Source organism: Catharus ustulatus, unplaced genomic scaffold, assembly GCF_009819885.2.
Source record: "Catharus ustulatus isolate bCatUst1 unplaced genomic scaffold, bCatUst1.pri.v2 scaffold_140_arrow_ctg1, whole genome shotgun sequence".
Taxonomy (NCBI): domain Eukaryota; kingdom Metazoa; phylum Chordata; class Aves; order Passeriformes; family Turdidae; genus Catharus; species Catharus ustulatus.
Window position 1 is genome coordinate 14,815 of NW_024879486.1, and position 17,697 is coordinate 32,511.

The 17,697-nt window shown below is 43.8% G+C and overlaps 1 protein-coding gene across 1 annotated transcript; it reads left to right on the forward strand.

The window, feature by feature from the left end:
* Positions 1–26: 26 nt before the first annotated feature.
* On the forward strand, positions 27–17,617 carry LOC117011415 (sarcoplasmic/endoplasmic reticulum calcium ATPase 1; the record flags this gene model as incomplete). Its single annotated transcript, XM_033086778.1, has 10 exons — positions 27–50; positions 3,792–3,931; positions 6,433–6,450; positions 7,386–7,468; positions 8,576–8,680; positions 9,825–9,963; positions 11,628–11,708; positions 12,293–12,378; positions 13,230–13,527; positions 17,451–17,617. Coding segments are annotated over exons 2-10 (1,095 nt in total), but the record flags the coding sequence as incomplete, so codon positions are not given.
* Positions 17,618–17,697: the final 80 nt, after the last annotated feature.

Consider the following 17,697-nt stretch of genomic DNA (forward strand, 5'->3'; position numbering starts at 1 on the left):
CCCCCGGGTTATTTTTGGGTCCCTTTTTCCCCCTCCGGGGCCTTTTTTGGGTAAAACCCGGGGCGCGAGCTCCGCCCCTCCCCCACCCTCCCATCAACGCCCCTCCCCCACCCCCCCCTCCTGCCCCTCCCCCCCCTTTCCCGGGATTTTGGGATTTTTTTTTTTTTTTTTTGGGGGGGGGGAGGGGAAAATAATTCCCAAAATCGGCTCCAAATCCCCCCCAAAATTCGCCCCTCCCCCACCCAAAAATCGACCCCAAGTTCAGCCCCTCCCCCACCCCAAATCTGCCCCTCCCCCACCCCAAAATCACAAAAAAATCACAAAAAATTCACCTCAAAATCCACCCCAAAAAACCCCAAAAAATCCCAAATTCACCCAAAATTTGGCCCCTCCCCCTCCCCAAATAAATCCCAAATTCACCCCAAAATCTGCCCCTCCCCCACCCCAAAATCGTCCCCGAATCACCCCCAAATCGGCCCCTCCCCCACCCCAAAATAAATCCCGGAGCCGCCCCTCCCCCACCCCGCGCTGAGGACGCGACCTTTGACCCCCAAGAGGGGGAGGGGCGGAATTTGGGGACATTTGGGGACAATAAAGGAAATTTTTTGGGACATTTTTGGGGCCATTTTGGGATTTTTTTGGCAAAATTTTGTGTCAATTTTTGGGAGTTTTAATCCAAATTTTGGGGCAATTTTTGACAATTTAAAAATGAAATTTATTCCAATTTTTTTGGCAATTTTGGGTCATTTTAAATTTAATTTAATTTTAATTTTTAGGGAATTTTGGGCCCTTTTTGGCTCCGTTTTTGGGGCCCTTTTTGGGATTTTTTAGGCAGAATTTTGGGTCCGTTTTAAAATGAATTTTAATCCAATTTTCGGGCAATTTTGAGCCGTTTCTTAGGGAATTTATATCTGATTTTTCGGAAATTTGGGGCCATTTTTGGGGCCATTTTGGGGGATTTTCATCCAATTTCTTTGGCAATTTTGGTTCCATTTTTTGGCCCCATTTTTTGGTCCATTTTTGGGTCCATTTCAGGCAATTTTGGGTCAATTTTTATTGAATTTTAATCCAATTTTTGGGCAATTTTGGCTCCATTTCTGGCTCCATTTCAGAGAATTTTGGGTCATTTTTTATTGATATTTTTACCCATTTTTTTGGGCAATTTTGGGTCATTTAAAATTGAATTTAAATCCAATTTTCAGACAATTTTGGGGCCCACGTCCCCCTCATTTTTAAATTTTATTTATTTATTTCTAATTTATTTTTATTTTGACCTCTCCCCCCCCCCAATTTTTTAATTTTTATTTTTATTTTTTAATTATTTTATTTTGACCTCCCCTCCCCCCCATTTTTTATTTTTTTTTATTTTATTTTATTTTTAGTTTTGATTTTGTTTTTATTTCTATTTTTATTTTTATTTTTATTTTTTATTTTTATTTATTTGTTTTTATTTTTATTTTTATTTATTTCTTTTGACCTCCCCTCCCCCCTCAATTTCTAAATTTTTATTTTATTTTTATTTTATTTTTAATTGATTTTTATTTTTAATTTATTTTATTTTGGCCGCCCGTCCCCCCATTTTTATTTTTTCTCTTATTTTAATTATTATTTTAATTTCTAGTTCTGTTTTTATTATTTTTATCTTTACCTTTATCTTTATCTTTACTTTATTTTATTCTGACCTTCCCTCCCCCCCCAGTTTATATTTTTAATTTTTTATTTTTATTAATTTATTTTGGCCGCCTTTCTCCCCCATTTTTAATTTTTATTTAATTTTTATTTAATTTTTTTATTTCATTCTTATTTTTTAATTTCATTTTTATTTTTTTATTTCATTTTTATTTTTTATTTTGGCCGCACTCCCCCCCATTTTTCATTTTTATTTTATTTTTACTTCTACTTAATTTTCATATATTTTTAATTTTTATTTAATTTTATATTTTATTTTTATTAATTCCTTTTGACCTCCCCTCCCCCAAATTTTTAATTTTTCATTTCTATTTTATTATTTATTTATTTTTATTAATTCCTTTTGACCTCCCCTCCCCTAATTTTTCAATTTTTGATTTTATTTTGATTTTTTATTATTATTAATTTTATTTAATTTTATTTTTATTTTATTTATTTTTTTCTCCCTCCCCTCCCCCCCCCAGCCCCTCCCGTCCATCACCCCCAAAATAACCCCGGGGTGGGGGAGGGGCGCTGCCAAACGACACCGGGGGGGGAGGGGCGGGGGGGGAGGGGCGGGGGGGGCTCCCCCCATTTAACCCCCGCGGGCGCCGCCCCCTCCCCAAAAACCCCAAAAACTCCGCGGGGGCCGCACGGGGGGGGAGGGGACTCCAGGTTTGCACTTGGGATTTTTATTTTATTTTATTCTGCGATTTTTAATTGATTTTTAATTGATTTTTTATTTATTTAATTTTATTTTATTTATTTTATTTTATTTTATTTTATTTTTATTTATTTTTATTTTATTTTATTTATTTTTATTTTATTTTATTTATTTTTTTTATTTTATTTCTATTTTATTTTATTTTATTTTATTTTTATTTTATTTTTATTTGTATTTTATTTTATTTTATTTTATTTTATTTTATTTTTATTTTATTTATTTTTTTTAATTTTATTCTAATTTTTTATTTTTATTTTATTTTATTTTATTATTTTATTTTATTTTTATTTAATTTTTATCGTGTTTCATTTTTATTTTATCCCTGGATTTTATTCTTTAATTTATTTTAATTTTTATTTGATTTTAGTCTTGAATTTTATGGTAATTTTATTTGAATTTTAGTCTTTTTTTCCTTTATTTTATTTTCATTTTATTGCAATTTTATTGTAATTTTACTTTAAATTTTATTGTAATTTTATTCTTTATTTTATTTGTCTTTTTATTCTTCATTTTTTCTTTATTTTATTCCTTCTATTCTCTATTTTATTCTTCATTTTATTCTCTATTTTATTTTAATTTTATTTTTATTTTTTCTTTATTTTATTCTTTATTCTTTATTTCATTCTTTATTTTATTCTTTATTTTATTTTAATTTTATTCTTTATTCAAGTCTTAATTCCAATCTTATTTTAAAGTTTATTCTAAATTCTATTTTAAATCCTATTTTAAATTCCCTATTTCTATTTCTATTTCTATTTATTTTTATTTTTATTTTTATTTTTATTTTTATTTAATTTTTATTTTTATTTTATTTCATTTTAATATTATTTTTATTTTAATTTTTATTCTTGTTTGTATTTAATTTTATTTTTATTTATTTTTATTTTTATTTAATTTTATTTCATTTTAATTTTATTTTCATATTAATTTAATTTTTAATTCTATTTCTATTTTATAGAATTTCATTTCAATTTCATTTCTATTTCATTTCAATTTCTCTTAAATTTCTCTTAAATTTCTCTTAAATTTCCCTTAAATTCCATTTAAATTTCATTTCAAACCCCACCCACTTTTATTTAAATTTATTTAAATTTACTTAAATTTACTTAAATTTATTTAATTTTATTTCAATTTATTTCAATTTATTTCAATTTATTTCTATTTATTTCAATTTATTTCTATTTATTTCGATTTATTTCGATTTATTTCTATTTATTTCGATTTATTTCGATTTATCTCAATTTATTTTGATCTTTTCAATTTATTTGAATTTATTTGAATTTATTTCGATTTATTTCGATTTATTTCCATTTTTTTAAATTTATTTTAATTTATTCCAATTCCCCCCATAACTAATATATTTTTTTTAATTTTTTTAAATTTTATTTTATTTTGTCAGCCCGGGGACGGGAGGGGCGGCGATGGAGAACGCGCACGCCCGCACGGCCGAGGAATGTTTGGCGTTTTTTGGGGTGAGCGAGGGCGTGGGGCTCAGCCCCGAGCAGGTGCGCAGGAGCCTCGAGAAATACGGGCCCAATGGTGAGGAGCAAAATTTGGGGGAAAAAATGGGAATTTGGGAAAAAAATTGGGATTTTTTGGGATTTTTTTGGGATTTTTTTGGGGAAAAATGGGGATTTTTTAGGATTTTTTTGGGGAAAAAAATTGGATTTTTTGGGATTTTTTTGGGTAAAAAACGGGATGTTTGGGGGGATTTTTTGGGTAAAAAACTGGATTTTTTTGGGATTTTTTTGGGATTTTTTGGGATTTTTTTGGGATTTTTTTGGGTAAAAATGGGATTTTTTGGGATTTTTTTGTGATTTTTTGGGATTTTTTTTTATTTTTTTGAAATTTTTTTGGGTTTTTTTGAGAGGTTTAAAGGGGATTTTTTGGGATTTTTTTTTTATTATTTTTTAGAAATTTTTTGGGATTTTTTGGGGATTTTTTGGGATTTTTTTTGGATTTTTTGGGGATTTTTGGGGGATTTTGGCGTTTTTTGGGGTGAGCGAGGGCGTGGGGCTGAGCCCCGAGCAGGTACGCAGGAGCCTCGAGAAATACGGGCCCAATGGTGAGGAGCAAAATTTGGGGGAAAAAATGGGAATTTGGGAAAAAAATTGGGATTTTTTGGGATTTTTTTGGGATTTTTTTGGGGAAAAATGGGGATTTTTTAGGATTTTTTTGGGGAAAAAAATTGGATTTTTTGGGATTTTTTTGCGTAAAAACCGGGATGTTTGGGGGATTTTTTGGGTAAAAAATGGGATTTTTTTGGGATTTTTTTGTGATTTTTTGGGATTTTTTTGGGATTTTTTTGGGTAAAAAATGGGATTTTTTGGGATTTTTTTGTGATTTTTTGGGATTTTTTGGGGGTTTTTTTTGAGGTTTTCTTGGGGTTTTTTGGGAGGTTTAAAGGGGATTTTTTGGGATTTTTTTGTGATTTTTTAGAAATTTTTTGGGATTTTTTTGGGGATTTTTTGGGATTTTTTTTTTTATTTTTTAGAGATTTTTTGGGATTTTTGGGGGATTTTTTGGGATTTTTTGGGGATTTTTTTGGGGATTTTGGGGTTTTTTGGGGTGAGCGAGGGCGTGGGGCTGAGCCCCGAGCAGGTGCGCAGGAGCCTCGAGAAATACGGGCCCAATGGTAAGGGGGAAAAAAACCAAAATTTTGGGGAAAAAATGGGAATTTGGGAAAAAAAATTGGGATTTTTTGGGATTTTTTTGGGATTTTTTTGGGGAAAAAATGGGATTTTTTGGGATTTTTTAGGATTTTTTGGGGGAAAAAAATTGGATTTTTTGGGATTTTTTTGGGTAAAAAACGGGATGTTTGGGGGGATTTTTTGGGTAAAAAACTGGATTTTTTTGGGATTTTTTTGTGATTTTTTGGGATTTTTTTGGGATTTTTTTGGGTAAAAAATGGGATTTTTTGGGATTTTTTTGTGATTTTTTGGGATTTTTTTTTATTTTTTTGAGATTTTTTTGGGTTTTTTTGAGAGGTTTAAAGGGGATTTTTTGGGATTTTTTTTATTATTATTTTTTAGAAATTTTTGGGGATTTTTTGGGATTTTTTTTTGATTTTTTGGGGATTTTTTGGGGATTTTGGCGTTTTTTGGGGTGAGCGAGGGCGTCGGGCTCAGCCCCGAGCAGGTGCGCAGGAGCCTCGAGAAATACGGGCCCAATGGTAAGGGGGGAAAAAATCAAAATTTTGGGGGAAAAAATGGGAATTTGGGAAAAAAATTGGGATTTTTTGGGATTTTTTTGGGTAAAAAAAGGGATTTTTTGGGGATTTTTTGGGGGAAAAAATGGGATTTTTCAGGATTTTTTGGTATTTTTTCGGTATTTTTTTGGGAATTATTTGGATTTTTTGGGCATTTTTGGGGGATTTTTTTGGAGAAAGAAATGGGATTTTTTGGGATTTTTTTGGGTAAAAAACGGGATGTTTGGGGAGATTTTTTGGGTAAAAAATTGGATTTTTTTGGGATTTTTTTGTGATTTTTTTTATTTTTTTGGGATTTTTTGGGGGATTTTTTGGATTTTTTGGGGAATTTTTTGGGAATTTTTTGGGGATTTTTTGGGGGGTTTTTTTTGGAATTTTTGAGGGTTTTTTGGGGATTTTTTAAAAATTTTTTGGGATTTCTCTGGGGGATTTTGAGATTTTTAGGGGATTTTTTGGGATTTTTTTAGAGATTTTTTAGGGATTTTTTGGGATTGCTTTGGGATTTATTGGGCATTTTTGGGGATTTTTTTTTTATTTTTTGGGGATTATTTTAGGGATTTTTTTTTATTTTTGGGGGGAAAATTAAGTAATTTTTTTAGGATTTTTGGGAATTTGGGGGGGGAATTTTTTTTATTTTTTGAGGATTTTTAGGAATTTTGGGGGGATTTTTTTTGGATTTTTTGGGAATTTTTGGGGGAATTTTGGGGAGGAGTTTTAAGGGAATTTCGAGGGATTTTGGGGGTGATTTTTGCAGGGATTTTTTGGGGGGGATTTTTTGGGGTGAATTTTGGGTGTTTTGGGTCTCTCTCACCTTTTCCCTTTTCCCCCCCAGAGCTGCCGGCGGAGGAAGGTGAGAAACGGCCCCAAAACCTCCCAAAATTGACCCAAAAACTTCCCAAAAATTCCCAAAATTGACCCAAAATTGGCCCAAAAATGTCCCAAAAACGTCTCTAAAAATGTCCTAAAATTGTTACAAAATGTCCCAAAAATTCCCCAAAATTGTTCCAAAAAACGTCCTAAAAATGCCCAAAAAAGTCCCAAAATGTCCGAAAATTTCCCAAAAATTACCCCAAATTTCTCTGAATTGTCCCCAAAATTTCCCAAAAATCAAAAAAATCCCCAAAAATAAAAAAGTCAAAAAAATGCGCCAAAATGTCCCCAAAAATCCAAAATTTTGCCCTAAAATTGCCTAAAAAATCCAAAAAATTCCCCAAATTTTTCCAAACCGCTCTTGAAAATTAAAAAAAAAAACCCCAAAAAATAAAAAAAATTCCAAAAATTCCCCAAAATTTCCAAATTGTCCCAAAAATCCCCAAATTGTCCCTAAAAATGTCCAAAAAGTCACCTTAAAAAGCCAAAAAACGCCTTAAAAATAAAAAATAATTCCCAAAAAGTTTCCCAAAAATTCCCCAAAAATTCCCAAAATTCCCCAAAATTCCCAAAATTTCCCCAAATTTTCCCCAAAAAGTCCCAAAAATCCCTGAAAACTTCCTAAAAATCCCAAAAAATTTCCCAAAAATTCCAAAAAAACTCCCCGAAAAATCCCAAAATTCCCAAAATTTCCCCAGATTTCCCCAAAATCTCCAAAATTTTCCCCAAAATTCCCAAAAATCCCCAAATTATCCCTAAAAATGCCCCAAAATGTCGCCAAAAAATCAAAATAATCGCCTTAAAAACCCAAAAAAAATCCCAAAAAATCCCAAAAAATTCCCCAAAAAATCCCAAAAAATTCCCAAAATTTTCCCGAATTTTCCCCAAATCCCCGAATTTCGCCCCAAATTCCAGGGAAATCCATCTGGGAGTTGGTGGTGGAGCAGTTCGAGGATCTCCTGGTGCGGATCCTGCTGCTGGCGGCCTGCATCTCCTTCGTGAGTGTCCCCAAAATGTCCCCAAAGGTCATCCAGGGGTCATCCAGGGGTCATCCAGGGGTCATCAAGGAGGGATTTTGGGGAAAATTTGGGGAAATTTTGGGATTTTTGGGGATTTTGGGGGTTGGGAGACGGCAAAAAATGTCCCCAAAGGTCACCAAATGTCCCAAAAAGTCCCCAAAGGTCACCAAGAGGTCATTGAGGGGTCAACTAGAGGTCACTCAGGGTCACCTGGGAGGGAAATTTGGGGATTTTTTGGAAAATTTTGGGATTTTGGGGAAAACTTGGGGGAAGTTTGGGGATTTTGGGGGAAATTTGGGGGATTTTAGGGGAATTTTGGGGGAAATTTTGGGGATTTTGGGGAAAGTTTCAGGAATTTTTGGGAATTTTACGGGAAAATTTGGGGGATTTTGGGGAAATTTTGGGGATTTTGGGGGGATTTTTGGGAATTTTACGGGAAAATTTGAGGGATTTTGGGGAAATTTTGGGGATTTTGGGGGGAATTTGGAGAATTTTGGGGGGAATTTGGGGAATTTTGGGGGATTTTGGGGGAAATTCGGGATTTTTTTTGGATTTTGGGGAATTTTTGGGGAAATTTTGGGGATTTTAGGGAAAATTTTGGGATTTTAGGGGAAAATTGGGTGAAATTTTGGGATTTGGGGAAAATTTTGGGGATTTTGGGGGTTGGGAGACGGCAAAAAGTGTCCCCAGGTGTCCCCAAATGTCCCCAAAGGTCACCAAAGGTCATTGAGGGGTCACCTGGGGTCACCTGGGGGGGATTTTGGGTGGAAATCATCAAATTTGGGGATTTTTTGGGGGATTTTTTGGGGGATTTTTTGGGGCTTGGGGACAGAGGTGGCACCGAGGCCGCGTCCCCAAGTGTCCCCAACTGTCCCCAACTGTCCCCAACTGTCCCCAAGGTGCTGGCCTGGCTCTAGGACTCGATTTTGGGTGGAAATTTCTGGATTTTGGTTGAAAATCATCAAATTTTGGGGGATTTTTGGGGGGATTTTTGGGGTTTGGGGGACAGAGGTGACACCGAGGCCGTGTCCCCAAGTGTCCCCAACTGTCCCCAACTGTCCCCAACTGTCCCCAACTGTCCCCAAGGTGCTGGCCTGGTTCGAGGAGGGCGAGGAGACCATCACAGCCTTCGTGGAGCCGTTCGTCATCCTCCTCATCCTCATCGCCAACGCCGTGGTGGGCGTGTGGCAGGTGGGGACAGCCTGGGGACAGCCTGGGGACAACTTGGGGACAATCTGGGGACATCTTGGGGTGGCTTGGGGAGGTTCAGGGGGAGTTTGGGGATTTTTGGGGAATTTTTTGGGGATTTTTTTTTGATTTTTTGGGGATTTTTTTGGGGATTTTTTTGGAGGTTTTTGGGGATTTTTTGGTGTCGCTTGAGGTCGCCAAATTGTCCCCAAATTGTCCCCAATGTCCCCAAATTCCCCAATGTCCCCTGGCTGTCCGTGCTGTCCCCAGTGTCCCCAATGTCCCCAAATGTCCCCCATGTCTCTGATGTCCCCAATTTCCCCAATGTCCCCAATGTCCCCAGTGTCCCCAATGTCCCCGATGTCCTCAATGTCCCTGTGACCCCCTGATGTCCCCAATGTCCCCGATGTCCCCAGTGTCCCCAATGTCCCCAATGTCCCCAATGTCCCCAGGAGCGGAACGCGGAGAACGCCATCGAGGCGCTCAAGGAGTACGAGCCCGAGATGGGGAAGGTCCCCGATGTCCCCAATGTCCCCGATGTCCCCAATGTCCCTGTGACCCCCTGATGTCCCCAATGTCCCCAATGTCCCCAGTGTCCCCAATGTCCCTGTGACCCCCTGATGTCCCCAATGTCCCCAATGTCCCCAATGTCCCCAATGTCCCCGATGTCCCCAATGTCCCTGTGACCCCCCAATGTCCCCAGTGTCCCCAATGTCCCCAGTGTCCCCAATGTCCCCAATGTCCCCGATGTCCCCAATGTCCCTGTGACCCCCCAATGTCCCCAGTGTCCCCGATGTCCCCGATGTCCCCAATGTCCCCAATGTCCCCGATGTCCCCAGGAGCGGAACGCCGAGAACGCCATCGAGGCGCTCAAGGAGTACGAGCCCGAGATGGGGAAAGTCCCCAAATGTCCCCAATGTCCCCAATGTCCCCAGTGTCCCCCATGTCCCCAATGTCCCTGTGACCCCCCAATGTCCCCAATGTCCCCGTGTCCCCAGGAGCGGAACGCCGAGAACGCCATCGAGGCGCTCAAGGAGTACGAGCCCGAGATGGGGAAGGTCCCCAGTGTCCCCAATGTCCCCAGTGTCCCCAATGTCCCCAATGTCCCTGTGACCCCCCAATGTCCCCGATGTCCCCGTGTCCCCAGGAGCGGAACGCGGAGAACGCCATCGAGGCGCTCAAGGAGTACGAGCCCGAGATGGGGAAGGTTTATCGCAGCGACCGCAAGGCCGTGCAGAGGATCAAGGCGCGGGACCTGGTGCCGGGGGACATCGCCGAGGTGGCAGGTGGGGACACTGGGGACAGTGGGGACATTGGGGACGCTGAGGGGATTGGGGACATTTTGGGGATTTGGGGCCATTGGGGACGCTGGGGACATTGAGGGACAGTGGGGACACTGGGGACATCAGGCAAATCCAGGGGTCACAGGGACATTGAGGGGATTGGGGACATCCAGGGGATTGGGGACATTGGGGACATTGCGGGGATTGGGGACACTGGGGATACTGGGGACATCCTGGGGATTGGGGACATTTTAGGGATTTGGGGACATGGGGACACTGGGGACATTGAGGGACAGTGGGGACACTGGGGACATCAGGGAAATCCAGGGGTCACAGGGACATTGAGGAGATTGGGGACATTGAGGGGACATTGGGGACACTGGGGACCTGGTGCCGGGGGACAACGCTGAGGTGGCAGGTGGGGACATTGGGGACATTGGGGACATTGGGGACATCCAGGGAAATTGAGGGGATTGAGGACATCCAGGGGGTTGGGGACATGGGGACACTGGGGACATTGGGGACATTGGGGACGTCCAGGGGTCACAGGGACATTGAGGGGACATTGGAGACACTGGGGACATTGAGGGGATTGGGGACATTGGGGACATCAGGGACATCCAGGGGTCACAGGGACATTGAGGGGATTGGGGACATCACAGGGGATTGGGGACATTGAGGACATTGGGGACATTGGGGACAGCGGTGACATCCAGGAGATTGGGGACATTGGGGACCTGGTACCGGGGGACATCACCAAGGTGGCAGGTGGGGACACTGGGGACATCCAGGGCATTGGGGACATTGGGGGGATTGGGGACATTGGGGGGATTGGGGACATTGAGGGGACATTGGGTACATCCAGGGAGATTGAGGGTGTTGGGGACATCGAGGACATCCAGGGGCATTGGGGACATTGAGGGGATTGGGGACATTGAGGGACAGTGGGGACACTGGGGACATCAGGGAAATCCAGGGGTCACAGGGACATCCAGGGGATTGGGGACATTGAGGGGATTTGGGACATTGGGGACATTCAGGGGTCACAGGGACATTGGGGACCTCGTACCGGGGGACATCGCCGAGGTGGCAGGTGGGGACATTGGGGACAGTGGGGACATCCAGGGGACATCCAGGGATAATAGGGACATTGGGGACATTGAGGGACAGTGGGGACATCCAGGGGACATTGAGGGGGTTGGGGACAGTCAGGGGACACTGAGGGAATTGGGGACATTGGGGACGTGGGGGACATTGGGGGCAGTGGGGACACTGGGGGGATTGGGGACACTGAGGGGACATTGGGGACATCCAGGGGATTGGGGACATTGGGGACATTGGGGACATCTAGGGATAACAGGGACATTGGGGACATTGAGGACATTGGGGACAATTTGGGGACATTGGGGACATCCAGGGATAACAGGGACACTGGGGGGATTGGGGACATGGGGACATTGGGGACATCCAGGGGATTGGGGACATCCAGGGGTCGCAGGGATATCCAGGAGTCACGGGGACACCGGAAGGATTGGGGACACTGGGGACATCCAGGGGACATCAGGGACATTGGGGACACTGAGGGGAGGGGACCTGGAGCCTTCAACTCCCAGTGACCCCTCCCAGTCCCTCCCAGTCCCTCCCAGTGACCCCCAGTTTGTTCCCAGTTGGTGACAAGGTCCCGGCCGACATCCGGATCATCTCCATCAAATCCACCACGCTGAGGGTGGACCAGTCCATCCTTACTGGTACGAACTGGGAGGGACTGGGAGGGACTGGGATAAACTGGGAGGGACTGGGAGGGAACTGGGAGGGACTGGGAGGGACTGGGAGGGAACTGGGAGGGACTGGGAGGGACTGGGAGGGAGTTAAGGGGTTAAAAAATGATGAAATTCGGATTTGAAGTCACTGGTTTGTACTGGTTTGTACTGGTTTGTGCTGATTCATACTGGTTTGTACCGGTTTATAATGGTTCAGACTGGTTCAGACTGGTCCGTACTGGTTCAGACTGGTTCAGACTGGTCCGTACTGGTTTATATTGGTTTGTACTGGTCTCTACTGGTCTCTACTGGTCTGTACTGGTTTGTATGGGTTTATACTGGTTTGTACTGGTCCATACTGGTCTGTACTGGTTCAAACTGGGATCTTTATGGGGTTGGGACCGGGATTGGGGCTGTACTGGGAGGGGTCACGTTGTCCCAAACTGGTTTATACTGGTTTGTACTGGTCTGTACTGGTCTGTGCTGGTTTATATTGGTTTGTACTGGTTTGTACTGGTTTGTACTGGTCTGTACTGGTCCGTACTGGTCCAAACTGGTCGGTACTGGTGCAGGTGAGTCGGTGTCGGTGATCAAGCACACGGACCCGGTGCCCGACCCCCGCGCCGTCAACCAGGACAAGAAGAACATGCTGTTCTCGGTGAGTGACGTCATCGGTGACGTCATCAATGTCACCTGTGTGACGTCATCGGTGTGACGTCATCATTGTCACCTGAGTGACGTCATCGGTGTCACACCTGTGTGACGTCATCAGGCTCAATCCTCTCATTTTTCAATCAAATCCCCCAAATCCGCACCTAAAAAAATTCAAATTTCCACCTCAAACCTCCCAATTTTAAATTAAAAAAAACCCAAAAACGGGTCTAAAAAAAAATTCAAATTTTGACGTCAAACCACTCAATTTTAAATAAAAAATCCCCCAAAATTTGGTGTGAAAAACTCAAATTTCCACCTCAAACCCCCCATTTCCTCACCAAAAAACGCCCAAAATTTTATCTAAAACCCCCTCAAATTTCTACCTCAAACCACCCAATTTTAAATTTAAGAAAACCTCAAAATTAGGTCTAAAAAATTCAAATTTCCATCTCAAACCACCTAATTTTAAACAAAAAGACCCCAAAACCGGGTCTAGAAAATTCAAATTTTTGACACCAAAAAAACCCCAAAATTTGCTGTAAAAACCTCAAATTTCCACCTCAAACCCCCCATTTTTAAATCTAAAAAAACCAAAATTTGATCTAGATAATTCAAATTTCCACCTCAAACCCCTCAATTTTAAATTTAAAAAACCCAAAAATGGGTCTAAAAAAAATTCAAATTTTGACGTCAAACTCCCCATTTTTAAATTTTAAAAAAAAACAAAAATGGGTCTAGAAAATTCAAATTTTTGACACCAAAAAAACCCCAAAATTTTCTGTAAAAAACCTCAAATTTCCACCTCAACCCCCCCAAAAAAATCAAATTAAATTTAAATTTCCCCCCTTTTCCCAGGGCACCAACATCGGCGCCGGCAAAGCCGTCGGCATCGTGGTGGCCACGGGCGTCAACACCGAGATCGGCAAGATCCGCGACGAGATGGCGGCCACGGAGCAGGACAAGACGCCGCTGCAGCAGAAGCTGGACGAGTTCGGCGAGCAGCTCTCCAAGGTCATCTCGCTCATCTGCGTGGCCGTCTGGGCCATCAACATCGGCCACTTCAACGACCCCGTGCACGGCGGCTCCTGGATCCGCGGCGCCATCTACTACTTCAAGATCGCCGTGGCGCTGGCCGTGGCCGCCATCCCCGAAGGTCGGTGATGGTCATTCGTGGTCATTTGTTGGGTGTTGGAGACCATCCATGGTCATTTTTGGGGTGTTGGAGACCATCCATGGTCATCTATGGGGTTTTGGAGGTCATCCATTGTCATTTTTGGGGTCTTGGAGGTCATTCATGATCATTTGTTGGGCGTTGGAGACCATCCATGGTCACTTTTGGGGCATTGGAGAACGTTTGTGGTCATTTTTGGTCAGTTTTGGGGTCTTGGAGAACGTCTGTGGCCATCCATGGACAACTTGTGGTCATTTTTGGGGTGTTAGAGGTCATCCATGGTCAGTTTTGGTCATTTTTGGGGTCTTGGAGAACGTTCATGGTCATCTATGGACCACTCATGGTCATCCATGGTCATCTATGGACCAGTCATGGTCATCCATGGTCATCTGTGGACCCCTTGTGGTCATTTCTGGGGTCTTGGAGGTCACCCATGGCCACCCATGGTCACTCTTGGGGTCCTGGCGCCCACCCGTGGTCACTCGCGGGGCTTTAGAGACCCCTTGTGGTCACTTTTGGGGTTGTGGTCACTCTTGGGGTGGTGGCTGTCTGGGCCATCAACATCGGCCACTTCAACGACCCCGTGCACGGCGGCTCCTGGATCCGCGGCGCCATCTACTACTTCAAGATCGCCGTGGCGCTGGCCGTGGCCGCCATCCCCGAAGGTCGGTGATGGTCATTCGTGGTCATTTTTTGGGTTTGGAGAACTTTTGTGGTTATTTTTGGTCATTTATGGAGCCTTGGAGGTCATCCATGGTCACCCATGGTCACTCTTGGGGTCTTGGAGGTCCCTCATGGTCATCTATGGTCACTTTTGGGGTCTTGGAGAACGTTTGTGGTCATCTATGGGGTCTTGAAGGTCATCCATGGTCATTTTTCGTCATTTTTGGGGTGGTGGAGGTGATCCATGGTCATTCATGGATGATTCATGGTCATCTATGGGGTCTTGGAGGTCATTCACGGTCACTTTTGGGGTGTTGGAGGTCATTCATGGTCATTTGTGGTCACTCTTGGGGTCTTGGAGAATGTTCATGGTCATTTTTGGTCATTTTTGGGGTCTTGGAGGTCATTCATGGTCACTTTTGGGGTTTAAGAGACGCCTCATGGTCATTTTTTGGGGTGTTGGAGGTCATCTGTGGTCATTTTTGGTCATTTTTGAAGTCTTGGAGGTCATCCATGGTCATTTATGGATCACTTGTGGTCATTTTTGGTCATTTTTGGGGTCTTGGAGAATGTTCGTGGTCATCCAAGGTCAACTTGTGGTCATCCATGGTCATTTTTGGAGCGTTGGAGAACATTTGTGGTCACGTATGGACCACTTGTGGTCATTTGTGGTCACTTTTGGGGTCTTGGAGAATGTTCATGGTCATCTATGGACCACTCATGGTCATCTGTGGACCCCTTGTGGTCACTTTTGGGGTTGTGGTCACTCTTGGGGTGGTGGTCACTCTTGGGGTTGTGGTCACTTTTGGGGTGGTGGCCGTCTGGGCCATCAACATCGGCCACTTCAACGACCCCGTGCACGGCGGCTCCTGGATCCGCGGCGCCATCTACTACTTCAAGATCGCCGTGGCGCTGGCTGTGGCCGCCATCCCCGAAGGTCGGTGAGGGCGTTTGTGGTCATTTGTTGGGTTTTGGAGACCATTCGTGGTCATTTTTGGTCATTTTTGGGGTCTTGGAGGTCATCCATGGTCATTTGTTGGGTGTTGGAGATCATCCATGGTCACTTTTGGGGTCTTGGAGAACATCTGTGGTCATTTTTGGAGACTTGGAGGTCATCCATGGTCATCCATGGTCATCTATGGGGTCTTGGAGAATGTTCGTGGTCATCTATGGATCACTCGTGGTCATCTATGGGGTCTTGGAGGTCATCCATGGTCATCCATGGGGTGTTGGAGGTCATCCATGGTCATTTATGGATCACTTGTGGTCATCCATGGTCATTTATGGTCACTCTTGGGGTCTTGGAGAACGTTCATGGTCATCTATGGACCGCTCATGGTCATCCATGGGGTCTTGGAGATCATCCATGGTCATCTAGGAACCATTCATGGTCATCCATGGTCATCTATGGACCACTCATGGTCATCTGTGGACCCCTTGTGGTCATTTCTGGGGCCTTGGAGATCACCCATGGCTACCCATGGTCACTCTTGGGGTCCTGGCGCCCACCCATGGTCACTCGCGGGGCTTTAGAGACCCCTTGTGGTCACTTTTGGGGTTGTGGTCACTCTTGGGGTGGTGGTCACTTTTGGGGCTGTGGTCACTCTTGGGGTGGTGGCCGTCTGGGCCATCAACATCGGCCACTTCAACGACCCCGTGCACGGCGGCTCCTGGATCCGCGGCGCCATCTACTACTTCAAGATCGCCGTGGCGCTGGCCGTGGCCGCCATCCCCGAAGGTCGGCGGGGGCGGTTTTGGTCATTTTTGGGGTCTTAGAGGTCATCCATGGTCATCTATGGACTACTCATGGTCATCCATGGTCATTTATGGAGGACCTGTGATCATCTATGGGGTCTTGGAGGTCATCCATGGTCAACCATGGTCATCCATGGTCACTCTTGGTGTTTAAGAGACACCTCGTGGTCATTTTTGAGGTCTTGGAGAACGTCCGTGGTCATCCATGGTCATTTTTGGGGTCTTGGAGAACGTTTGTGTTCATCCATGGACCACCCGTGGTCATCTATGGGGTCTTGCAGGTCATCCATGGTCATTCCTGGGGTTTAAGAGACACCTCATGGTCATTTTTGGGGTGTTGGAGGTCATCTATGGTCATTTTTGGGGTCTTGGAGGTCATCCATGGTCATTTATGGATCACTTGTGGTCATTTTTGGTCATTTTTGGGGTCTTGGAGAATGTTCGTGGTCATCCATGGACAACTTGTGGTCATTTTTGGGGTGTTGGAGGTCATCCATGGTCAGTTTTGGTCATTTTTGGGGTCTTGGAGAACGTTCATGGTCATCCATGGATCACTTGTGGTCATCCGTGGTCATTTTTGGGGTCTTGGAGAACGTTTGTGGTCATCTATGGGGTCCTGGAGGTCATTCATGGTCATTTATGGATCACTTGTGGTCATCCATGGTCATTTATGGGGTCTTGGAGGTTGTTCATGGTCACTTTTGGGGTTGAAGAGACACCTCATGGTCATTTTTGGGGTGTTGGAGGTCATCTGTGGTCATTTTTGGTCATTTTTGGGGTCTTGGAGGTCACCCATGGCCACCCATGGTCACTCTTGGGGTCCTGGGGTCTTGTGGTCATCCATGGACAACTCATGGTCATCTATGGGGTCTTGGAGGTCATTCATGGTCTTGTGTCCTGGCTGACCCCTGGGTGACTTTGATGACCTCACTGACCCTTTGATGACTTGGTTGACCATTTGATGACCTCGCTGACCGCTGGCTGACCCCTGACTGACCCTGAGTGACCCTTTGATGACCTTGTTGACCCTTCAATGACTCTGCTGACCCTTTGATGACCCCTGGGTGACTTTGATGACCCCGCTGACCCTTTGATGACCTCACTGACCCTTTGATGACTTAGTTGACCCTTTGATGACCTCACTGACCCTGTGATGACCCCGCTGACCCCTCAATGACCCCTGGGTGACTTTTATGACCTTGATGACCTTTTGATGACCTCGCTGACCCTTTGATGACCTCACTGACCCTTTTATGACCCTGTTGACCCTTTGATGACCTCACTGACCCCTGGCTGACCCCTGACTGACCCTGAGTGACCCTGAGTGACCCTTTGATGACCTCACTGACCCCTCACTGACCCCTGGGTGACTTTTATGACCTTGCTGACCTTTCGATGACCTGGTCAACCCTATGATGACTTTGTTGACCCTTTGATGACCTCGCTGACCCCTGGCTGACCCCGACTGACCCTTTGCTGACCCTCAGGGCTGCCGGCCGTCATCACCACGTGCCTGGCGCTGGGCACTCGCCGCATGGCCAAGAAGAACGCGATCGTCCGGAGCCTGCCGTCCGTGGAGACGCTGGGCTGCACCTCGGTCATCTGCTCGGACAAGACCGGCACGCTGACCACCAACCAGATGTCCGTCTGCAAGGTGGGAACCCAAAAAAACCCAAAAAACCCAAAAATACCCCCAAAAAAACCCTAAAAAACAAAAAAAACCCCACCCAAAAT